The 26,623-nt window shown below is 39.6% G+C and overlaps 1 protein-coding gene across 1 annotated transcript in view; it reads left to right on the top strand.

Moving 5' to 3' along the window:
• The window catches only part of gmds (GDP-mannose 4,6-dehydratase), a 55,714-nt gene that overhangs the window by 26,842 nt on the left and 2,249 nt on the right, over positions 1-26,623 (top strand). The window contains exons 8-10 of the mRNA XM_058073865.1: positions 5,245-5,363; positions 6,560-6,656; positions 26,244-26,312. Of these exons, the coding sequence (XP_057929848.1) occupies positions 5,245-5,363; positions 6,560-6,656; positions 26,244-26,312 (285 nt within the window). The remainder of the gene's footprint in view (positions 1-5,244; positions 5,364-6,559; positions 6,657-26,243; positions 26,313-26,623) is intronic.

Raw genomic sequence — 26,623 nt, 5'->3', positions numbered from 1 at the left:
CCAGGCATTTGCTCTGTGCATGGTCCCACTATTCCAATAAGAAAGAGACCAGAGGTTTGCACTGGGCAGTCTGGGCTTGCTTTCTCTGTGGGATACTTGAAGGGAGAACATGGGGATATGATTTAGTTCTAGAAAAAAAAATACCTGCAATTCCGCACAGTCTGGTCCTTTGAAGCATCACATACTTAGATTGAACTGACTTGTGCATCTCTATCCCAAATTATTTCATAGGATGCTTTAATAAAGCTAAAGATATCCTAGGGAATTAGGGCGGGATGTTCAGGCATTAATGTCATTTCAAGATGAAAACTGATGACTCTTCTCTTCTACACTATGCGAGTGTGGAAAAGTATGGACTGGCTCCAGTGATGCTGACAGATTAAAAACTGAAAGGATGCAGTAAAATCACTAGCCAAGCGTCCCGGGACGCACCATATTTTTTTTTCGTGAAAAACAATACGTTGTCAAGAACAACCCATCAAAATCTAAGTAACAGCAAAAGAAACCTTGTTGTCAGCAGACCAGCTGCTGTTTTAACCTTCAATCTGTTTGGCGCAGATGTTATGATGTGTACAATGTATTGTGACATGCAAGTTTACCCCCTACCAAAACACGAGACAGTCACCAAGGTTTTCAGTGATGACTCTCGATGTTGAAAACCTATAACCTGAAAACTCAGCTTTACCGGAAACACTAGACACTATGTAACCAAGTGAAATGTTTTTTTTTTTGACACTGACTGTTCAATCAAGTGTCACAGTGTCATTTGACCATGTGCTAGTGTCTTGATGCTATCACCTTTCAACAGGGACAGCATTCAAGTCTGATGCCCATTCTGGTCACACTTCACACTCACTGTGTTGACACACCAGCAACTGTATGTGGTGATGACATGAAGCTATTGTCTTAAGTAAGGCCCTATCCACGCGAACACAGATATTTTAAATAAAGTGCTGTGTAAAAACAAAACATTGATCCACACCAGTGGCATTTAAAAAAAAATGTCTGTCCATTTAAGGACACATTGACACATTGATGTCATTTAGCATTTTGGCCATTCAGAAGCCTGCAGGTAATAGTACAGCTAATGTTGCAAACGACACCACCTCAGGTGGGTCAAAGACCCTGCTCAAGGCAGGCTTTGACCGCCCAACAGGGCAAGTGGCGAAACTGATGTGCACCCACCACGGCCACCACTTCTGACTCACAGAGTGTCACACGTCATCCATAGCCTGACGTGGCACTGCACACAACAAAAGTTCCTCCTGCACTAAAAGTGCTACAAAGTGTCTGCATGCTCCCAAATCCGTACTGAGGTGGTACTCATCCCCACATTTTGCCCACATTTGCAAGTACAACGGGTTGGGACCGGGGCATTAGCCGCTGCCCAACAGATGATCACATCCACTCACTACACCCTGTGTCGCCCTCTAAATGCCACGGTAATCAATCATTTTTAAAGCGCCACCCCAGTGAGACATTTTTTGTGGAATGATTTGCAGGGTGCAAAACTTATATCACTCTCACAAACACAGGAAGTCCCACACGCAGCAGACGTGCTTGTTCCGGATGCTCCAACGGGGCAGAAATAATCGTCGTTATAAATTGGTATTGGCATATACCCATAGCGTGCTTTTTCACTGTTATCTGCCGATATGGGTACTAACACAGATTTGGACAGATTTGTAAACAAAGAAATATTGAGTTCAGCTAATAAAAAATGGAAGTAAAAACAAGCATTGTATATGCTATTGTTGAGTTATTATAAACCCAGTAAACCCAGTAAACCCAGAGCCTTCCTGCTGTGAGGTTAAATTGCTACACCCTTGCATCACTGTGAACCTGTCATAGCATATGATGGAGGGGCGGTTAAGAAAAAGAGCCTCTTCCCTGTTCTTTTGTTTTAGATGCGATGCCATCAACAAATTCCATGAATCAGCAGTCTTGTGCAAATTACATGCACCTGGACCAGGCTTGAGTGTGTGTATCATGTGTAAGCATGGATGATTGAATTTTCATTATGTGTTTTAGGCTTCAATTTTGAATGACAGTCTTTATGGAACACCTTGCTCTCCTTTGGCAAAAGCATGGAAACAACATTGGCTAAGGACTTCCTGTGTGTGTGTGTGAGTGAGCAGACTTCTGCAAGAATTGTGTTTGTGTGAGAGAGAGCGAGAGAGAGACCCTGAGTTTGTCTGCAGTGAATCTATGCATATTCGCCATTCAGCATTCATTTCCCCATTCATTTTTCTCTCCAAGAATAGGCTGTTCTTTTTTTCCGAAAACCCATCTCGTTCATCCGAAATCAGTGGTTCTTAAAGTGGATGAGAAAACGCGTACAATTTTCAGGATGCAGCTTGTTCTTTATTGGACTACAACCAATTAAAGTAATAATTAAAAGTAAAATTCAATTGGTTATTATTGAGATATTAACTATTGTCACCTGTTACATAAAGATATAAAACAGTATACTAATCAAAATTGGATGGGTTTTAGTATCTTTAATGTACAAAATGTATCAAAGTGGCCCTTACATCCTTCAATTTTTCTGTATGGCATAGCTATATTTTTTTATATGTTTTTTTTAAATCATTTCACATGAAAGCAAAGTGGTATTATGTTTTACTGTACATTTTCTACCACTACTGGACAGAAAATGAATATGTGTGTGTATGTGTTTGGTACTTGTGGGGATGCCCACAGCTATTTTGTGCACCGAGGGGGGGCCCTGGCAAAAAAACTTTGTGAACCAGTATGGGATTTGGGACCACTAACCTTGTTTGCTTTTGGCTTTACTTTGGTAAGAGTGCAGAATGTGACAGATGAACGCATAATTTGAGTCAGCAGGCTTCCTTTGGTTTGTACCAGGGATTTTCCAACAGTACTTTAGTTGTGTTCTATGTTACACGGCATATGGAAAGAATTAAAAGTGGGCCAACTTGATAACTGCAGTCTCAGGGACAGTGGGTGAATACTATAATGTTTTCATGAGTGTTAGGTAAAATGCAGTTAATGTAATGTCAGATATACATGACCAGTCAAACATTTGGACACACCTCATTTTTAACAGTGAGTGTGTGCGTCCAAACGTTTGAGTGGTACTGAAAATTGAAACACAATGTTTAATTTTTGCTGCAATGTTGTTGTTGCTGTAAACTTATTCTACAGAAATGTCCACAAGTATCATGTCATTTCTATTGCATATACCACTACTTTTTTCTTAAAATTTGAACCCTGCTGCTTATACAGTGGTGCAGCTAATTTATGGCTAAATTTTAATCTCTTCTTTATTCAGAGTTACTACAACTGAGTTGAGGAAATGGTTTCTTTGGCATCAGCCAATAGATCGCAAGAGGTCATTTCATATCACGGTATAACAATATAACAGTCTGATTCACGGTGTCATCTTAAAAAGAAGACTAAACTCATCACACAGTGACTTAACACCCAAAGGGGTATACCTGAGAAATGACATCAGCCCACCTCTTGGTTGCCCTGGCTCCCTCTAGTGGACATAGACAGCATTCTACCAGCCATCCTTCCACCCATGTTCTATGCAGCTTGTGTTCCAATAAAAACCAAATAACACCCTGATCTGAACATCCCCAAATAAAATATTTTCATAAATGCGAGGAGTGTATATACTTTTTGAGGTACTGTTTTAAATCAGAACGCTAATTAGATCCTGCACTGCATAGTCTCTTTATTGCGATCCTGTATCCAATATAAATCATTTTATGTTACATACAGAAACCTAATCAGACACGTTGACACTTTACAAGACATTATTTGTAATCTTCAAAACATTTTAAAAGATGTGAAAGGTTGCATATGGAGGTTCCAGCTTTAGTCCATTTGTCTGTATACTGCAGCACCTGAGGCCTGTGTTTGGGATTATCTTGTGACCACATGAACAGGAAGCTGTAGGTCAAAGGGCTGAACCTTTGGGCTTTTTATCAATAAATAGTGAAGCAGAGCAGGCGTAAATGACCGGCATAGGGAGTCAAAGGAGGAAAACGGAAGAAAGAAATATGGTGGAAAATTAGGAGGGAGGGAAAGAAGGAGTTGATCTCTCTCTCTTGTGAAAAAGATGTTGAGAATTATACAAGGGAAAACCCACAGTTAAGCCAGTACAGACTGTCTAAGTCATAATAGATAAATATCATTATTATTTTTATTGTCATTATTACTAAAAAAAATTCTATATATAGCATATATTTTAGTTTTTTTTTAATCTATAAATAGGTGTCCTGAATATTGATTAATAGGCCTGAATATTGAACGAATTAGCTGAATGTTTTGAAATTGAAGCAGTTTGAATTGGTTGAGAACAATGGAAGAAGTAAGAACTGGAATTTGTGGAAAAGTAGGTCCTTTGGGAAGTGGACAATTATTGTTGGAATTGCATGTTGGAATGTTTTGAATCGGTTAGGAAATGTGTGCTGTGTGGAAATAAAATATGTCAGTTAATTTTCAGTAGGAAAATATAAATATGTATTTCTGTCATGGAAGAAATTGCAATTTTTTGGTCAAAAATGGGGCGGAATAAAAAGAAGAAGAGTCACGTATTTATTCTCTTTAATGCAAGTGAAACCCATCCATGATCTTTCTGACAAATGTAGATGGCAAATAAATTAGTATGGTAATAAAAATGGCTATTTTTGACATCCCCTCTGCACTCACATGCAGTGTGCACTTTGACACAAAGTTATCGTCATAACTCATATGACATCATATGTTACGCCAGTTTACTCCTCGCCCTCCAAACCCTCCTGCTCTGATTTCAGATCATTTGCCATAAAAGTGACAGTTGTAATTAGATTGGATTCAGCTAAAATAACCCTTGACTGTCTGATCGACTGTCCCATATATAGTATTTAGATCACGGGGGGACAGTTGTTTGGCATTTCACTTTTAGTCTGACATACTGGGTTCTTTTAAGATGTGGCCACTAGTGTGAAAATATGTTGTGTGCATGTATATCATTGGCCATGTGTTTCTGTGTATGCCAGCAGCTCAGTGGGCCTGTGGGAGTGCTTTAGCCTTCTTTCCCACAGTATGTGTCCCATGAGATCACATAATGACGTCAGAACAGAGGTACGGGCAAGTGCCCTGTTCAAAGGTCGCAAGTTCACTTCCTGTCAGTCAGAGAAGTGTTGGGCAGGATCTAGTGTGGAGAAATACTGTCATTATGATCTCTTTTGAGATTAAACTTTGTGTGTATGTCTTCTTTTTCTCTTTTAGGCTATGTGGTTAATGCTGCAACAGGAGGAGCCAGATGATTTTGTCATAGCAACAGGGGAGGTGCACAGTGTGAGGGAGTTTGTGGAAAGAGCCTTCAAACATGTGGGGAAAACTATTGTGTAAGCACACACACACACACACACACACACATGCATGCCTGTGAGCACAATTAGTTTCTGGTTCAATTAGTTAATTAAATAAGTCATCAGAAATGTCAGTTTGTAATATGGAGACACCCATTGGTAGGCCTGTCACGATGATCAATAAATCAATTAATGCACGGCCATCCTCAATATATTGAAATCCGCATGCACATTTGTTTTCATGGCTTCTCTCTACCAAACAGGCTGGATGACAAGAGCGTTCACTCTGCATCTGTCTGAAAACCTGGGAACGTTGGTTCTGTAGCAGAATGAACAGACTGAGTGAACCCTCCTGTCAGTGATTCAGTCTCTTTGTGCCAATGTTCCAGCATGCGACCCGCTAGCAAGTGCACTACTTTCTAGCTGTGTGTATGGTGTGTTACACAATTGATGCAAATGTCAGCCACTTTGCGCATGGTCATTTTGTATTATGAAAACCTTTGTGACAAAGACGAAATTTTGATAAATAATACAAAATGATGAAACTTACATTTCAGTGATTCCGAAAGTAGTCTGTATTGGTCAGGGGCCCGCTTCACAAAACTAGGATAAGGGATTAAGCCGGGATATCTTGGTTACTCTGGCTCAAGCCATCTGTGATCTGGTTGCACAAAAGTGGGAGAATGGAAAGTGGGATATGTTATGACATAAGTTACCATGGAGATTTATTCTGCGGAGTTAGCCTGCTCCACACCAGGCAAAGGGTCGGGATCTATTTAATCTCATCCATTGTCTCGGTCAGCTGTCACCATACATTTATATTTTTTTATTTACAACATATTGCACAACTGCAGGGTCTTGAGACACATGCTAACTCGCAAACTAGAGAGCTAGTGACCTAAACGGTAGCCTTCAAGTTATTTCCTTTAAACTTTAATAGCCAAAAACTTACCACTTCCACATGGATAGGGAGGTTAACTATTAACAGTTATTTAACCTTTAACATGAACATTAATCAAACGTAATAATTAATCATATCAAACTTGCGCGGGCCGCACAAACATTAACATTAACATTGCCCGCGGGCCGTGTGTTTGAGACCCCTGGTGTACACATTGTATTAGATAAAAGCGTAGGTAACATTTGATGCCTACACAACATTTGGCGAGACCACAACCATGGCGAGAGGGGTTAAACCTTCCACTAGATGTGAGAAAAATGTGTTTTTGCAGGTGGGAAGGGAAGGATGAGAATGAAGTAGGACGCTGTCAAGAGACAGGAGTGGTGCATGTGAAGGTGGATCCAAAATTCTTCCGTCCAACTGAAGTGGTAAGTCTTTTGTCATTTAAATAGTGAACTGTCCATGAGTTAATTTCACTCCACACTGCCATTCCATATTGTATGTTGCTACATAGTTGTATCGACAAGTGGTGGTGTATGGACTGGTAAATTGAACGGTACGCCATAGTCAGCAAGAAACTTCAGAATTTTGACAAATAGCAGTGCAATGAGCTGCGCTCTAAATGAACATGCAGTGAGGGGCTTGGAGACATTTGCAAAGTAGTGACTGGAGGAAATACTTGTGGTGATGGATTCAGTCTCACATGTCCATGTCACCAACGTTATTGTTCTTAGTGCTGTTATGGTGTCCAAGTATTGTCACTCCTGCTTGTGTGTGTGCGTGTATCCCGCCGCAAGTGACGCAAACAGTACGCTGCACTGACGCCAAAATCCATTTTGAACTGCCTTTCAAACCACCTCGCACATGTGGTTTGTATTCGACTTTGGACTTCATCAAATGCTGGGTGCACACCGGATGTGGCATAAGCTACTTCTTAGTCTACTTGTAAGCAAGGGTGTTCAGTGATCAGCAATAAAGTACACATCATTCAGTCAGAAGCAGCTCTAATTGTTTATGAGTGGAATATCTTTGTCTCCTTAACAACACTGGACACATTATACCTGTGTGCACCTCATGATAGTCTCACTGAAGATGTGAGCCGCCAGATTAACCCTCCATTTCACGGTAGGTGTGAAGCGCCCGTCTCTCATCACTGTGTGCCTCGAGGGTATTATGGCTGCTACTCCGAGAAAATATAAGGTTTCTCAGCTGTGTTGTGGCCGAGATTAGCTGTCAGACTCTCAATTTAAATCCAGTTGGCCTATCTACTGAAGATATCCAGTTGAGTGATGCTGGAGGATTAGCGTAGGGCCCCTGATGACTGACTGGATGGAATCACTACGCATACATTGGTGCTTTCTTGGTCTTTTTTTGTGTTCACTCTGAATATAAAATAAATCTCAATCATTAGATTGGATCAGTCATAGAAAATATAAATGCAACAATTTTGTTTTTACTACCACTTTACATGAATTAATGTGTGTTTTGTAAAAGTAGACGCAATCTCAGCATCAGCCAAACATCGATTCTCTCCATTATCTCTTCATTAGGTTGTGGTGTGGTTACTGTCAGGAACCTGGATTTGCCTTCATCATAGAGCAGTTAAATGTTTAGCTTGTGAAAGATTAAATCTCGCCTTCATGTTAGAATTTAGATGGTTTAAATTTGATTCTAATGGTCCACACTAATGCAATCATTTGTTGGATTTCCTTTTGCCCCTCTGCAAAATATTATTATGAAAGACATTTACTTGCACTTTCCTCCTGCCTCTGCCTCCTGGGGTCACATACCATGAAAGCACATGGAAGAATCACATACCAAAAACAGAGAATTGTAAATAGTCCCGGAGAATCGCAATATCAGTTCTAATCGAGAATATTGTGATTCACAATCTCATGCAGAATTGTGCAGCACTAATTCAATGTGTTTTCTTAAAAATCTCTTCCAAAAAGAAAAAAGGTGACCCAGCCCATAATAAAAGAGTTTAAATGCATCTACACATGTAGATGTAGCTTGTGTTGTGCACAGCATGCAGCTCAGTTTGCAAATATATTGACAAGAAGTTTTAACTTCTAACAGGCTGTCCTGTTCCATTGTTTATTGTCTTTATTTAGAGCTTGAAAGACTGAAGTGTTTAACCCCTGACCTTTTTAGACAGGAAGTTTATGACACCCGGCTCACAGCTTAGCATTGTTGCTGTCTTCAAGTGGAAATACCTGTCATCATGTGTGTGCACGCTTCAGGAATTTTGCTCATTCAAGCACTTTTTTTTGTAGAAGTGCATCAATTTGTGTGTGCATGCTTGTATGCATGTATCGATATGCATCATTATCGTCCGATTTCAATCATGGATGATTGTATAGAATCTGCAGCATAAATAATCTGTAATAGTAATGTTTAGTGGATGTGGACGTGAGTGTTTGAAATAATAATTACAAGTATAACCACATTTGTTCAAATGTAAAAAAGAAAGTATTTTTGAAAGCTGACAGATTTGTTCTGAATGTTGCTACAGATGAGTTGCAATCTCCACCAGCCTGTCATGGCTGCTGATAGGTTCCATTGTTTTGGCTTTGCCAAGTTGTCAGTCTCGGCTTGTCAGCATTTGGGTTTCTGCCAGTATTGACATTGGTCCTCTGTTTGTTGTATTTGCAGAGGTGTGTTGTTTTGTACATGTGCCAAATGTTATTTATCTGGTTTTCAGGTTCTACGTTTATAGTGCCAGTCATACTCACTTGCTCATGCAAGAAGATATGTCCAAACACTTTTAGCGGGTACTGTATGTAAGCATGATGCAATTAAGATTATGTTGGATCTGTCTTCAGGTCTTGAGACAACGAAATAATACTGGAATAACCTTTTTCAGGGTCTGCCTTTGAAGTCCCCGGTACATCTTGCAAGATTCCAGTTTGGAGAATTTTTGTCCAGTGTTTGCATAATTATTTGTGCACAAAAGCAGGAACATTTTTGCCATCAGGTGTAACTTTTTTAATAATGCATCTTCCCCATAATAACCAGTATCTACAGTATATGGTTTTTTAAAACTACATACACGGCTACATTTCCCATGATGATGCTTAGAGTTGGAGTAGCCTTAGGCTAAATCCAGATTCTACCCCTTACCTCTAGGTTTTGCGCATTGACAAGGATCAAGTGGTGTCCTTAAATCGAGGGGTAAGTGCTAAGGTGTCGACAGCCATAGAAACCAAGTGTGGTCAGGGATCGGAAAAATCCAAAGAACTGTTCCCTTGTGGACAAAGCCTAAATGCTTGCCTTTAGTGTCTCAGCTGGTCTTGGTCAGATGCTGTTTGGAAATGCAGAGCTCCTGGTTTCTTTTTTGGGAATCGATGCTGTGTTTATCAATACAGAAGAATATACTTTTATAATGGTAAGTTAGTGTTTGTGCATGTGCATACAGTATGTGTGTGTGTGTAAGTTAACGCAACCCAGCCCTTTACTTTCAAGTTCATGTGTCGCTTAAGGCCACAAAACGCTACTAGCCGAGTGACAGCTCTGCATCCTCAAGTGCAGGATAAGTCTTGGTGAATGGGAAGTTGTCTTCCTATCTGTTGTTGTCTCACTCCCATCATACACAGATATGATGGGAGTTCACAATACTGCTCCACTGTCATACCCCTGTACAACGTAGCAGCCCCACTTGTCTTTGTTTCAAATCGCACTGTTTGGGTATTTGGAATGCCCCTAAGGCCAAGATTACCTTCCTGCAAGAAATACAAAAATGGGGAAATAATTATTTGATCACCTGCTGACATGAAGAGTCAGTCAGCTTTCTTTTTACTGAAAGAGCAGCAACATAAAATCCAGAAAACAAAAGTAAATAAGTATCTGATATGTCTGTAGTTGGTGACCAGGATTGTGCACATCAGGATTTTGGTCCAGTCCTCTTTACAGATCTGGATGGAAACCTGAAGATTTCAAGGCTGTTTCTTGGAAACTCCATCAACTCCATCTTCTTGAGCCACTCCTTTGTTGCCTTGGCTGTATGTTTTGGGTAATCAAAGACTCATCCATGACCCATCTTCAGTGTCCAGCCAGTCTGGATTCAGTTCCAAACTGAATGGCACTCATAGGTGAAATCTTTATGTCCCATACTTTTTTAAACATTGTTGGAACCACAAGGTGTACACAAGATTTTTATCATTTTAGTGGCCTCTCTTGCCTCCAAACGGGCAGGAATAGTGTTATAGTACCTGGGTGAGTTTAATCACATATAATCAAAGCGCCTCAACTTTGGCCTTGTTTTTGTGTAAAGATGCTTGCAAAATTATAGCCATTGTAATTGTGTAGCTGTTTATCTATTTGTTGAAATTTGGAAGTGTAAACCTATTACATTGAAGTCTAAAAATAACTCTGTTGATGCACCACACCTCTTTATCTGTCAACTGCTGATCCGTGGTATGAATGAAGTTTGGTCTTGCTTTGGATGACTGTCATACCAGCGCGGAGATGTGCATAACGACGTTTGCCAGAAACATGTTGCATATTTCTATACGTCATCAGTCACTAAAGCTCAAACAATGGCTCCAGTGATTCAGATGAATAGACAGTTGCCTTTCCATGACGGTTAGAAACGACTGTCAACTTGCCTGATGAGGTCATCAATGTTATGTAGCAAGAGCACACCTGACCAATCATGTTGTGAAAGGTTTTGCATTCAAATTCCACTCCTGGATTAGTCAGAGGCAGCAGTTAGATATTATCAGTAAGTGATGGCTTTCCATGTAGTGGCGTGATTAAATATCTTTCTCAGTAACCTCTCTTTTTGAATGTTTGTTCAAGAAAAATGATCTGATCACTGAATTATTCTTCGTGTACACTGTGATTGAAATTCTAGGTTCTTCCATTTAAAACGAAAATTGCTCAGTAACCTGCCACCTTCTTAGCCTTGTTTACTTGTGAGTCTTATTGTGTGGCTTGTCAGCAGTATGTCCCTGTAGTTGTACTAAAAATACTACTCCTGAATTTGGCATATCTGTATTATTGAGTTATTGCTGATTTTTGTTGACTTCAAGTTACATCAACATGTAGAATGTGAAGTTGGAACTTCAAGTTCCTTAAATCTTCTCCTGCTTCCTTATGTAAGTGGCATGCTTTCTTGGTGATGTCTGCATTGCATTTTTGTCAGACCTTTGTACCTCTATTTTGGTTCAGCAATACCACCGTGTTTTTTTTTGTTGATGAACGTTATGATGATGACAGGTGTGTTGGTGTTATTCATCGTTATTCATACATTGGAATTCATCTATCAATGTTGTTGACATCCACCTCCGCATCCTTTGACTGCAACTGAAAGTTGGCCACATGTTGCCCTATTGATGCAACATCATTGAAACCCAGTCACTTTCACATTCTTCATTCGCATAGACTTTTCCCTAATAATGCACATCATTTGCAATATTATGCGAACCTTTTAATCATTTTGCTTCTTGAAATCATCCACTTTTCCCTCCAGCCTATCCATTTATTTAGAAAGTGATTTATTTTCAATTCCTTAAGGAGTTACGTTAAGGATTTAACTTTGTCATGCTCTTAATATATTTGTTACTTAGCTCCTTTCTCATGTCATTGCTTACTGATACGTATCAAAACACCGAAGCACCAAATCACAATGATCATAAACGATAGTAACTATACCAAAAAATGTAGCTATTGGTGGGTCATTTTGGTGCGAAATTAATCCAGACTTGGCCACCTGCAAGAAGTGCTTTAAGGTGATATTTTAAAAGTAACGTCTCATTATAAACCTTACAATCCTACCTCAACTTGGTGTGCTCTGGTGGTTGAGACGTGAGATGCCTTTTTTTCATCTTAGTTCAACAGCTGCTGTGGTCCAAGCAGAAGCTGTAGTAATACTACACTTGATTAAACCTTCTTAAGATTAGTCAGCTCAAAGCACAATCGCTGCATATGTTTTCAGAATGTTATATCGGCACTCTAAGCATCATGGAAACTGTAGTTATTTTATCGTAAATAAACCTAACCTACTGCAATCTGCAATCTATTTTACGTGTCTTTCCATAACTACATGCTAACATAAATGGGTAGTAGTAGCCGCTTGTTTAGCCACTAAAAATATATAAATTATCCATGTCATTGTTTCAGCTGCTGGGTTCAAAATGTGTGCAGAAAGTAACGGCTTATAGTTCAGAAATTATTGTATTTACTGTACGTGAACATGGAACTGTATAGTCTGTTGAGGGTTTTGTGTTATATTGAATATCCCCTTAATACTGTACATATTTAATCCAGTTTCACTTACTCCAGTTAACACATTTTGGGAGAAGGCTCAGTCTCGACTGCTACCATTTGACTGTAGACGGTACCAGCTGCATCTGTTTCTGCTGCCTTGTAGACCACACAGGAGTGTGAAAGTCTAAGGGAGTAAACCCAGACAGAAAATCCTACGTGAGGGCCCCATAGACGGTGAACTGGGTGGGAAACCAATCTATTCACTGGCAGCGCCTACAACTTCTAAATGTACTGACTCGGCCTTTCCTTTGGAGAAAACCAGCAAAGTTGGGAGGGGGCGAGTAAAATGTGGCCTACACACTCTCTCCACATCATGAGCTTAGGCAAGCAGCAAGAGATCAGGGAAGACATCGAAACAGATGAAACTCCGTTTAAAAGCCCAGAGGTCAACCACAGTTAAACAAATGATGACAAGGGGGAGAGGGCACTCCAGCTTGCTACTTAGTGGCAAGGAAACAATACAGCAGATGGCAGCTATAGGTTCTAACTCTTCAAGTGACAGCAATAGCACATGCCATCAGTGCTCCATACAAAAAAAAGCCACATTTGTGAAAGACTTACAAAAGGCAGTGATTGAAGTACCTCCAAAAGATCAAATCTTTCTTCTGGAAGACTTCAATGTAAGAGTCGCAACAGACCACAAGTCCTGACCCATCTGCATCAAGACAGTTTAGAATTGGAACCCCACCCCCTTTTCCTCACCTTGTGCAAGTGTACAGCAGCAAAACCAAAACAAACATGTCTACCGTGTGAAACTTTTAAGCCATTTGTGTTTGCATCCTGCACCACATGCTACAAAATATATCTTGTGTGGGTAGCTTCTTAAAAAGCTTGAATTTAATACGGTCTTTGATGAACCCATTTACTTTTTATTTTTTACTTTCTATTACATTCACTGACACAAACAACCGGGGGTTGGAGAAAGCTATAGATCATGACAGAAACGTTTTTACCCATATCAGAAATAAACAGCAGAATCATGTATACAAACTATAACAACATTAGACAATATTTGAGTCAATTCAAAGAAACCTTCAAAGCAATCTTGGTCTCAGAAACTTGAATGGATGCTCGGAAGGGCATAGATTTTGAGCAGGAATGATATGAAATGAACTACATCACCAGGACTAACTACAGCAGACGAGGAATAGCTGTGTGGTAAAGAACATGTCATTTGCAATTGATAACACTTTAGAATGCATAATGATTGACGTATGTAAAGAAAAAATTAAAAGTCAAGTATTATAAGTCAGTATTATAAGAGCTCCAAAATGTTTTATTTTATTGGAAAGAAGAGAAAAAAAATCATGTTGAACAGTCATTTTTGAACAATATAAAATAACACATTGTAAGTGAATACATGTATTTAAAATATTTTATAGTATTTTAAATATTTTAAAGTATTTTTTCTAAATAAATATATAAAATGCACTTTTTTAATTCAGTGTATGGTCGTTAATTCTCTGACTCATGTCACAAGACCATAAATATTTTCTTTCTATAAAATTACAAAGCAAAATGCAAATAAATGAATAATAATAACAAATCAGTGGCTGAAAACGGTCAGAAAAAAATCCTAATGTTAGGAATGTTATCATATATTTGCCGCGTCCGGGTCTTGTGATTATTGTTAGCAGCTGTTGCTCAGTAGTTGTATTTTTCATTTTATGCCAACTTTATCTTTCTGTGGGTTGTATGAAAACCGCTTTTCAGTAGTAAAATACTTGTTTTCTGCTGGACATTTTAAAAATAAACTGAGATCTTTTTCTGGAAGCCACAGAAACTCTAAATATACACATTTGTATTGTAAATGTGGTTGGTTTTCTATAGTATACTGTAAATGAGACCAATGCTGCTCTCAGCCCTCTGTAGCATTAAATACAGGCCTTAACTGGGATGGAACACAGACAAACCAAAACAATGATACAAAGAGGCCAGCAGTGTTTTAAACATGTTCAACTACCTCTTTCTCCAAGTGGTCACTGAGCTCACCGAACAGCCTGTCAAGGGGCACCAAAAAGGTATGTGGGTGAAGGGATATACAAGAGCATTTCCGACGGATACCACTCCCTCGCCACGCGTGAACTGATGTGAATTTAGGTGACAGGAGGTTGGGAAAGGATCTGTAAGGGGGAACAGGGACAAATAGGGTTGAAAAATGTGACTGACCCTTAACCTGCAGAGTCTGTAACGTGATCCTGGTGTCTCTATTGTTGAGGGAAGTGGGTGTGGAGGAGGACATGATGGAAAGGGAAGGTAATACACATCATGCTGCTGATTAGAACTATAACCGCAAAGACACAAAAGGACAGAATAGTCAGTTGTCTCAGTTTGTGCACTTCTGTACTTATATTTGCCTTTTCAGTATATATTTCACACTGAGAAATATGGCAAAATGCAGTACATGGAGGTTGCACTCAAAATGGTGAGTGTGCAGTGATGGACTTTTTCCAGCTGGAATAGTCATCTTGTCTGCATATAGAATAAGGGAAAGGTCTAACTCAAGTAGTTGCAATTCACAGCTAAAAAGAGATTAAGAAGAAGCAGGTAAATATTGTGATCGTCATTTCCAGTAAGTGTGCAAAAGCAGTCACTGTTTGGGACAGCACTACCCTGTCAAAATGTTCGAAACAGTGTACACAGTATATTAATGAAGCATACTGACAGAACTAATCACTTTGAGACATAGCCCTAGACTTCTTGGCTTGAGCTTTTTTTTTTTTTTGCTGGAGCGTCAACCTGCTTGTCTGAGAAAGAGCGATTGTGTAGTGTGTGTCTGGCAGTCTGGTATTTCCTGAAGGAGTTTCCTCCTACCGCCAGAGCGGAACCACCCTGGGACCCACAGCAGGCCAACCTACAGACTGAACTGGTACTCGCCAGCAGTTGATCCATGTGGAATATAGAAGTTTGCAACAAAAAAAATACATACATGTTAATAAGGCATGAACCTGAGGTTTACCTGAGTCAAGGCTGCGTCTCTATAGTCTGCCTCGGGCTGTCGGCAGCTTGCCAGCGATCTGAAAGCCTGATTGTTGCTGTGTTGCAGATATTTGCTATTATTTGTACTGTCATGTCAACCGTGTGATAGATCATCAGCACCTTTCCGTAATTTTTTGGCTGCTGTCTAAGTCAAAGATAGCAAGGGAGCAATGAGCATCCCGGGCCAAGATTCCTGTGCTATCAGCTCGCCGAAAGGGCTATAGGGCCTGATGAGAGAAACCTGCCACATTAGGTGTAAAGAGAAGGGTAGGAAAGATAAAATAGTTTTACTGGCTATGGCTAATATGATGCCAGGCTAAAAGGATGCGTCATGTCAAACTGTGAGTTTTTGCACCCGTGTTCCAGCTGGACTTTGTTCGTTCGAAATTTGGTTTCAAAAGTCAATTACGATTTATTCATAGTAACCTATATGGGAAAATATTGGGACACCCGTATAACACCCATATGACTATAGACTTCACTCTACATGCTCAACAAGTTACATTGGGAACATCACATGAATGCACTTGCACAATTCAGTATATCTGAAAAGAGGTAGGAAGAAGCAGAGCTGAACAGCTTTTCCATGTCTATAACTGATAATTAACCCACACCATGTCTGAGTATTAGGGCCACATTGAAAAATGAGAATAAACTTGTAATATTATGTATCATACTGTACGTATCAAAGGGAAATACTCCTTCCTGTTAATGTATGTTCTAGTACATCTCAAATCTGTTGATGACGTTAAGATCTGGGCCTTTGTATGGGCCTGTTAAGTGCTTCCTCACCAAACTCGTCCAACCATGCCTTGATGAGCAATGCCCAGGGTGCAGTCACCATGGAATGGTCCCCATACTGTTTTGTTGTTTGAAGCACGTAATTGTTGAAAACACATAAAAACAACCTCTTGTTGATACATTCATGAAGAAGTATGTCTCAATACTTGAGTCCTTTCAATGTTTATGATGACTGGTCACAAATGACCAGATGACATTGTATATTTCATGGTCCTCTACACAGACAATTAAAATACTATAATTGTATTTTGATTGATGGTTGTAATACTAAAATATATATAATTGAATATATTTGAAAGTTACTGATTTGTTGCCATGACTAATAATAAAAATAAGAATAAATGGAAATGTAGTTCGCCTGACACAAATAAATATACTTGATGAAAGCCTCTGTATGTGTACTTGATGAAATTCAGTGAGCAAAAAAATATATATCACCATAGCAAAAACGCAGTGATGACACCGACCGATGATATTTTACTTTGCCAGTTCCTGTCACCTGACATTTACAAAAAAAATCCAAAATATCTTCAGTGAAGACAAGCGCTCATTGATGAATTGTTTAAGAATTGGGTTATATTTATAATTCAGCAAGTCAGGCCGTGTGTGTCTTGCAGACCCGGTGTTTCCTGTAGTGTAATCTGAGACTGTGGTGGAATGTGTGAACCACATCCTATTCCACTCCACTCAAGCCCCTGACTTACTCAATAGCCCACTGTAAACAACCATACGCTGCCAGGTTCTTGGCTATGACACAGGTAGTCACTATAGGATATCGGAAATACTCCAAAATAAAAGCATAATGCCATATTTTTCCAAATCAGGTCTTAGTCCACAAACACTAATATTGTGTGATACATGATATTTGCATTGTTCTTTCATGTTTATGAAATGAACATTCATGTCCACAATGTGTGCATCTGTGGGTTTTTTTTGTACAAGTAGAGAGGTTAATTGTACCATGACCCCTCTAATGTGTTTCCTTAACTTGTTATCCTGATTGGGTAATTAATTCTGGAGCTGCTCGCATCAGTCACCCCAGTATTTAGACACACATTCAATCCCTTACTCACACACTGTGAAATCCTACTGAACTCAGGAGCCGCCACATTCCTGTCAACGTAAGGCACTCCATTACATTACTTCGACTGCATTCTTCATTTTGTAGCTATACCTCCATCCCAGATGCCTCTTGCTCAGTCTATTACATCAGTTCACAACATTATTTAATACATTTGTCTGTCATGTTGTGCTAACTGATGCCTCATTATGTACGTTTTCCCTTTGCTGTGACATGTCTGCGTGTGACGTGTGCGAAGTCTCACTGAATATCTTCCTCTGGAAACACTTGCTAGAAAAGGACATAACCAAAATATATCAAGTTTTTCTTTGCAGATACAAGGTGTACATGGATGACCCCGGTATCAAAACGAAGGGGAGACTGTAGTTACTGTAAATCAAGAGGCTCTAGACCCAGATGTGGCTCTATTGATGCATCTGCATTTGTTGATAAAAATATACATCATAAAATATATTTAAAAACATTCTAGAAATAAACTGTGTTAAAAATAACATTTAAAATATAAAACTTTCTGATGCATTTTAATCCATCCAGCCAATCACTGAATCGATTAAAGGCAAATACATTATCAGGCAGACTGCACAGTTTGCAATGTGGTTATTTCCATAAAGAGTGGAGGGTGAAATGATGCATGAAATTTGACATAAAAACCCATATTATTATTGTAAGAGTCAAAGAATACTGTTGATCTGGGACAAAAACTTGACACGCCTTTCCACTGTGTTTTGACTTACAGATACTGGTATGAGGCCAGGTAAGATAATAGGGACAGCTGATGGAAGAAGCACACACAGTCTTTCTTTTACCGAAAGCACATGATCAAAATAACAAAACAGAATACATACATAACATAACAGAAAATCAACAAAAAATGCACCATAACAGACTTAGAAAATACTAAGATCTGTGACTAGCGTTTTTGAAGTAGGTCTGTAAAAACAGTAGACCACTATAATATGACTTCTATACAGCAGATATAATGTGAGTTGGCAGTGGGCGAGGGGAGGGAGTGGAGGAGAGAGTTGGTGAGGAGATTGCAAATAGCAAATGTTGGCAATTGTGGATTTATGCTGGACTTGGACTGCTTGCTTGTTTTCAACATTTGACCACGTGAATGTTTGTGGTTTCAATTGTCTTCTGTTTTTCTAAAATTGGTTTCTTTGAGTAGTTACCATAGAAACACAAATGCAACCACATGGCCCCCCGTACTGTTCGGCGGTTTTAAAATGTTAAAAAAAAGCATCCATACACTTCTCTTCTTTTGCTTCATTTTCCAAATGATTGAAATGAAACTATTCGAAAATAAATAATCAAGTTCTCAGCTGCAAATCATGGTGGGTGAATAGAAATAAAAAAGTGGAAGAAAGAAAACAAGTGTGTTCTGTGTACATTTTTGCCGAGAATTTGGGCTCCGAGAAACGTTTTTTTTTGGGGGGGGACAGCAAGGTTTTTCCTAATCTCACTAAATGAGACACGTTTCTGCAGTGGAAATCTTGCAAGTTATTCTCAGGGCATTGAATCCATCGCAAATTGACCTTTCAGGTTGTTTTGACAAAGTGTGAGAGTAGATCTGCGTTGTCTAGTCTTGAACATGAATGGATGCTGTGAGTTTCACTTTTGGATGATGTTGAGTATTTATATTTTATGTCTATTTTAAATTGTGTCAGTTATCATTAATAACAACACAACATTGAGAAGTGATTGCATTATAGTGCCTAAGACAACTTGTTCCCGTCATGCCAAAGGGGGGGGTGGGGGGTGGGGGGGACTGTATCTGGACGTGAATTAGTGTGCTCGCACTAGTCAGACTAGTCGGTGTGAATTGGGCCCATGCATAGTGCAATTGGCCTAGTGTGAGTACGCCCTAAGAAGAGGAGCAACTTTTTGCTCTCTCCGTCCGTAGCTGCACACTTTCAAGTTCTGGCTCTCCCTGTTTGGGCATGATGAGAACTGACGATTTTTCAAGCTGATAAGTTGAGGAATGCTGAAATACTGTCCTGAAGGAGGTAGTCTTCACAATACTCTTCCCTCATCCTTACTATATCCTCCGACTTTGAAATAAAGATGTTTTATTCATCAAATAAAATGTGTTCTCCTCCAGATGACCCCTTTTTGCAGTGTGTAAGATACAAAACAAAGTATCCTGCTGTTACTATCTAGTGTTTCATAGAGTATGTGTGAGCATTTTCAGGGTGCAGCTGAGGTGAAAAGGAGTGAGAGGAACACACCTGACGTAACCTTGACAATGCAGACAGAAAGGGAATTACATTATCTTTATTGTGTGAGTGCCTTCTATCATGTGACTTAATATGCTGTGTGTGGGTGTCAGGCAAGGCCTATCAATTGTTTACTTATCACTTTTTAGCAGTGACATTGTCAGTCTTGCTTTTGATTTTGTGGAGAAATTGGAAGAATGTTCACATAATGAGACCATGTATGACACATTTCACTTATGGCTATTAAATTTAAGTTTGACCTTAGTGGAAGTGAACAGTCACCTGAGCCTCCCATTCTATTACCCGTCCCTCTTATCCCCTTCTAACTCCTTCCATCTCCTAGTCGCATCTGCAGCTTTCTGCTGATTCCATGAATTCTGATCTGTTTTCCGTCCACAGGAATAATAGATTAAGAGAGGGTGCAAATTTCCCGTTTCATTCCCATAAACATCCTACATGAAATGACTATCACAGGACATGCACAAACACACAAAGAAACCTTGATTTTATGCATACTCCCATGTTATTTAAAGTACACTTGCATAAAATCCTGTTTGATGTGTTTTGTGTGTCCTTACCCACATACGCATTTTCTCAAGGCCCATCCAGGAATTTCAGTGAATGCTAATGAAAAACAATTATACACACTGATTTCAGGAAATTACACTTTCTTAAATAATATACAGTGAAACCTTGGTTACAGTACGTCCTGGTTACAGTATTTTCCAGTTTACGTTGAAGATTTACGCAACAATAGTTTGCATACATTTCCCGGTTGGTATACAACATTGCGCGTGGATGTTCTGTATGTTCATAACATTTTTTTGTCCCTGTTAGCAGCCTGTCAACATGCTCTGAACTGGAAACCGGAACTGAAATCATTGTCCGCCAGCTATGTCGCTGGTCTATGACATCATCAGCGATCAGCACAACTTTTGTGCTTTACCAGCCCGCTGGCAATTTGAGATGTTATAGAAAAACTGCAATTTTTGTTGCATTTCACCATCATTCACAAGCCCTATGTGAAACATGAACACATTTATTTCCCTTTCCTGTGCATTCTAATGAGAGAAAACAAGTTAGTATGAGCTAGCTAACAACGCATGTCATGGGACCTACCTATTTTGACGCTAAAGACCTAACAAAAAAAACCCTCAAAAAGCACGAACAGTATTTCATTTACATAACTGACTTGTATATTAACAGTACGACAGTACAGTACAGCGATATTGTTATTGTAGCAGCTAACATGAAAAACTATATTTATGTATCTGGCAGAGCAAAACAGTCGCTAGTCTCAGCGTCACTCACAGACAGAAGAGTGGATAACTAGCTCTCAATTTTGCTACGATGCTATTGCTATATATTGCTATTGCTATATGCTATTCGCTAAGATGCTGGAAGTTTTGTGCTGGAAGACACAGCCATCCCAATGAAAGCAGACATTGTAAGTGTTTCCGCAGTTTCTGTGGTGCTGTTGTTGATGGAAGTAGTGTAAAATCCTGGGCTGGTTGTTGCTCCCGGTGGTGAAGATGACTTCATGGAGGGCATCCACTTCCTGGAACTGATCCTGTCTCTCTCAGCCGCATACTGCCACACACTGCCTGCCTGCCCTGCACACAGACCCACACCCACTACCACCGTAATGGCCGGTATATCACTAAAAAATTGCAGACTCAGAAACATCACAAACTAGTGGAATAATTTAGATAGTTTAAGGCTTAAGGGTAATTTGAAAATAGCATTGTGAACCCTATTGCTGGCTACTGTTTTGATGTTAAAGCAGGTCGGATTAAAAGGCTTTAACGTGCCGGATATGGCCCGGTGGCCGTATTTTGTCCAGATCTGCTTTAGAGGTCATGTAACACATTGTGCACAGGCCAAGCTGCATGGGGAGTCAGGAAAGGAAACTTGAGCTATAACTCACAGAGCACTAATGCTTTCTCTCTTTGTCTCTCAGTTGTACGCACACTTGCATGCAAGCTTTCATGCATGCTGTAGTGAGGCTGTAGTGAAACACACACCCAATGTCTACTCTCATTGGGATGCCGACTGATGGAATAGCTATATCTTTCAGCACAAGACATGTCCTCCCTGTTGAGCTGGTAAGCTGGTAAAAAAATGCTCACAACAAACAAGTGTCTTGCTGAGTCTTCGTAGCGATGTTGTCGGTTCCAAGTTAAGAACTGCTATCCACAGCTTTAATCTGTCCTGTTGTTCTGTTCATAGCTTGTGGAATCTCAGAGTGGGCCAATTATTTGGCTTATTTCAACAGTACACGTGCAAGACATGATTTATAACCTACAACTAACAACACATTACCAGCATCAGTAGGTAGCGTTACTAGGTAGTTGCTTCACCAGAAATGTAGTACTTCATGTTAGCTGCTGCAATAACAATATCAAGCATCAAAATAGTAGGTGTGTCCTAAAGATGTACATTATTAGCTAGCTCTTATTAACTCATTTTCTTGCGTTACAATGCACAGAAAAGGGAAAAAAAAATGTGTGCTCATGTTTCACATATGAATGAATGATGGGTAAAATGCAGTTCCCCTTTAATGGCTCATAATGGCTACTAAAAAAAATCTGCAAAGTTTTATAGTATTTTGAAAATGTTAATGATGACAAAGAGAACTGTGCACACTCCTTGACGTCTGAAGATCTCAATAGGCAAAGGGACAGTGGAGAGACAAGCCAAGTAAAAATCTCACATCTTTACAGCGAATAGTCAACTGCTTGCCTGCAACTACACCAATAGTCTAAAATGGATTCCTATAGCTATACAATACATTGTGGTTGTAGTTTGCAGTGGTTTCCTTGTATGAGTTTTTTTCATGTTCGGGTAACCCTATTTAAAGCTAAGAACTTGTAACTTTTGCCCCCCCCCAAAAAAAGAAAAAACTGCCCTGCCATGGAGGCACAGCATGCAAACTGACAATTTGAAATTCTGGTTCCCTTCCAATCAGAACTTTCTGGCAGAAGTGCTAACGGAATGCACCAGTGCACGGCCTCAGATGGTTCAAATACATGTTATCATGCAGATCATCAGCTTCTCTTATTACATTCATCCTCACTTCTCCCCAGTTGGATCCAACTTTTTGTACTTTGATAGATTGGATTTGATGATGCAATGCTGGTTGAGGTGCATTAGTTGTTGACCAGTGACAGATTTGTGACTGTGGCTTTGAACAGCTGTATATACGTACAATATCTGTCTTGACAGTCTGTCCTCACCTGTTAACATACCGTACACAAGCTTACATACCTTTGGAATTTGAGAGCACTGTTCTACATGATGTATGTTCTACATACATCAGATCTTAAGGAAGAATAGCCCTTTAGTTAACCTATTGTTAACTAACAGAACTCAAATATTTACAGTAAGTCCTCCATCAAAAGTGATGTAGGATGTACAGTACATGTAGAATTTTGTTTATTTTTGGTCAACTTTTGACCCGTAGTGTGTATGATTTTTTGATGTTTATCCAATACTATAAAGATGTTTCATTAAACTACGAAGCGGAAGCCAAAAATGTTACCCCAGAGTTTTGACGATACTCTTGACATACTTTACATCATTTTTATCTGACTTCCAGATCGGTCTTTTTATTTATCATCATGTCATGCTTTAGGAGATACTGACTTCTTCCCCGCTGTGTTAGAGTTGTTTTGAGAATTTGTACTACATACGTATTTTAAGCTCAAGCAGAGTACTGCTTTTAACTGTATACCAAAATCTTGGGGTTTGGTTCCAAATCTAATCCACATGACAATTATATTGTGCCCCCATCTGTTTGCAGTTTGTAGTTGAATTATTCGCTACATGCTTCGAATGGGCTGAATTCATATGGCTGAAAGACACTTAGCAGCTTTTATTTCACTGCACAGGCAACCCTGGTGAATGAGATCGGTAAAGAGATTTTTGTAATTTCCTTGTTGATAAACACTACCAATAGATTAACTTGATGTGGTTTGCCCAGCAGATAAGACAAATAGAATACAAAACTTTCTCATTTCTGAGTCCTATTTTTGTTTTGATCATCTGTTTTAAAAGGCTGGTTTATCACTGATGTGTAGCGAAAGCTGATGGTCCAGTCTCTAGCTTTACACAGAGATGCCACAAAAATAGCTGCTTCCGAGCTGTGACAGAATATCTGGCAATACATACAACCCAACAGTACATTACTGCAATTATAGTATGTACACTTTTTGTACAGCAACACCACATCTTGGAGAGAGAGCGGTGAAGCAAGAGCTACCACCACCTTCCTTAATTCAATAGTATTTCTCACCTCAATACTTGCTAAAAGATAAAGAAGCAGAGAAACACTAATGAATAAATAACTCATGACAAAGCAGTGTGATGTCTCACTGGCTCTTGTTTTTGGGAACAGTAGACATCAATGAAAAATATAACAATATAACATATATATTCAGAACACAGATTGACTAATAACACAACAAGATGCACGTCATATTGTATCCTAACCAAAAAGCATGTAAACCGGGGCGGATGCAAACCGAGGTTTCACTGGATCTACAAATAATAAATACAGGGCCAGTCTTGTCGATACTGATACTGATACTTTTTGCTTCAATTTTTTTTAAAAACATTAAATACCTTTGTTTTCTGGTGAGAAAAAAGTTTTTAGCCACCATAACTTCCTCTGCTTGTAGTAGTGTAGTACTGTAGTGTTGGGCAAGTTCATTCAAGTATGATTCACTCAAGAAGTGCATGCCTGGATGCCTTTTAGTAGTCCTGCATTTACATTGCAGCTTTGCAGCATTGGTAGCGTTTCCATGCAACAACACTGTGCTTACCGTATGTGTTTGTGCCATCTCATGCTTTCCAAACATGACTAAAGCTTTCTTCCAACCACATGTAACCAAGCTATCATGTTTGATGTTTTTGCAAAACACTCTCCATGGGAAGCAGAAAGCTTTATTCTGGTTGCTTTATTGTATCCAGTTGTGCTTTTCAAACCATTTGTGGTGTTCTGCATACCAAAACTATCTTGTGGATAGCGATTTAGCGCTACCTGTTTGGGCCCTGGGTCTGTGACACCTAAATCAGACACTGAAGTAGTGAGTTGCTGATGCTGCTTCTTTAGTTACCTTTCTTGGTCCGTTTCCTCTCCTTCTCTTTTTGTAACAACTTGATCTTCTTCATCTTCTGCTTTGTGATCAATCTCTGCATCTCTGACTTTACCTTGCTTGTTCTCCCTATATAGTACTTCTGCCTGAAAATTATTACAAGTAATGCTTTGACTTTTCCTCATAACACTATAAATATGTCTCATATGATGGAGCTTGGGTGGCCGCACTGTGGTCGAGTTATTAGCATGTTGGCCACACAGTCAGGAGATTGGTTAGACCTGGCTTTGAATCTTCATTGGGCATCTCTGTGTGGAGTTTGCATGTTCTACCCGTGCGTGTGTGGACTTTCTCCGGGTATTCCGATTTCCTCCCACATTCCAAAAACATGCTAGATTAAATGGCAACTCCAAATTATCTATAGGTATGAATGTGAGTGTGAATGGTTGTTTGTGATTGGCTGGCGACCAGTCCAGGGTGTACCCTGCCTCTCGCCCAAAGTCCTGCGACCCTTGTAAGCACAAGCGGTATAGAAAATGAATGAATGGATGGACTATATTAGTCCTGAAGTGTGTGTGTGTTTTTTTTTCCACCTTCCCCTCTGCTGAGTGGTGACACACCTGGAAGGTGCCTTTCAGGTGTGCCTGATTGGTAATCAGGTGGAGCTGGCATAAAGGAAGCAGACGGCAAGCAGTGCTCGCTCTTCCTGCTCTACCAAACATTGCTGGCTGTTATGTGTTAATTTATTGTGTTAATTGCCTAGTGTGGCTTGTTTAATTTCCACCAAGAGATATACACTCACTGTATTTGGTGAGTCAGTTTGTGTTTCCCTTGAATTGTATTCTTGGCTAATTCTGCTTCACTAGTTTTGAGGATTGTTTTATGTTATTCTGGGATTAAATACTTGATTTTCTTTCACCCGCCTTCCCCTGCCCGGTATTTTCATTTTACACTTTTTGTTATAAAATCATGAAGATTGATTTATCATGCATTCCTGTGCATTAGTGATCTATTTAGGTAGTTACTGTACAGATTTTCTGGGACCAGTTTTCATCATGTGTTTCCTTCCTCTCAAAGCGTACATGTGTTTCTCAGAATATGCAGGCCACAGGGAGCAGGAGAAACCATTTTTAGAAAAGTAGAGGACGTATAAGGAAATCTTGTCTCTCTTTGGTGGTCTCAGTGGGTCTTTGAACCCAGCACAAAGAGAGAGAGAAATTGACAAAGTGAGTAAGGGGCTGTTGAGATGAGGCGGGAGGGATCATGATGATGATCCCTGCTGGGGGTTATGCCACCAGAGTCCCATAATTCATCATGGTCTGTCAGAGAATGAGTGTGACCGTCTGGGCATGGATTGGTGGTGGGAATATGAAAAGGGGATGGATGGCTGCATGGCGACACTCCATCCTTCTCTGTGTGTAAAAGAAGCAAAAATCATGCAGAATTTAATTCAGTATATTTGAGCTCGACTGTACATGCACACTAACTCCTTACATGCTTGTGTCATGTCTGCTATGCATGGCCTACCTGATATACATGATGAAATTGTTTCTCTCCTCTTTGTACTACTAGGATTACTTGCAAGGTGACAGCACTAAAGCAAGCCAGAAGCTGGGTTGGAAGCCAAAGGTGACTTTTGAGGTGCGTGTCAGTTTGGTTTGAAGACTTTACAAAGATAATAATACTTATCTTTGATAAGTAGAGATGTGTTTGCATGCAGTAGTTAATTGGTCGGGGGGGGGCACATGACACTCAAGATTGTAACATTACTTTAAATAAAAGTACAATGAAAAAATATGACAATATAGTAGTGCAATTATAATTTCTGCTGCGTTGTACTCTGTGTGTATGCTGCCGACCCCGCCTCCACCCACCGTGAGACTCACTCAAGGGCTAAGTCTGTCTAAACCAGACTGCACTGAAGTGATAACATATTTTAAGGCTAAAAGCTT

The sequence above is a fragment of the Doryrhamphus excisus genome, chromosome 5 (genome assembly GCF_030265055.1).
Source record: "Doryrhamphus excisus isolate RoL2022-K1 chromosome 5, RoL_Dexc_1.0, whole genome shotgun sequence".
NCBI classification, from domain to species: Eukaryota; Metazoa; Chordata; class Actinopteri; order Syngnathiformes; family Syngnathidae; genus Doryrhamphus; species Doryrhamphus excisus.
Note: the sequence above shows the minus strand (reverse complement) of the source record. Positions and strands in the feature narration are given on the sequence as shown.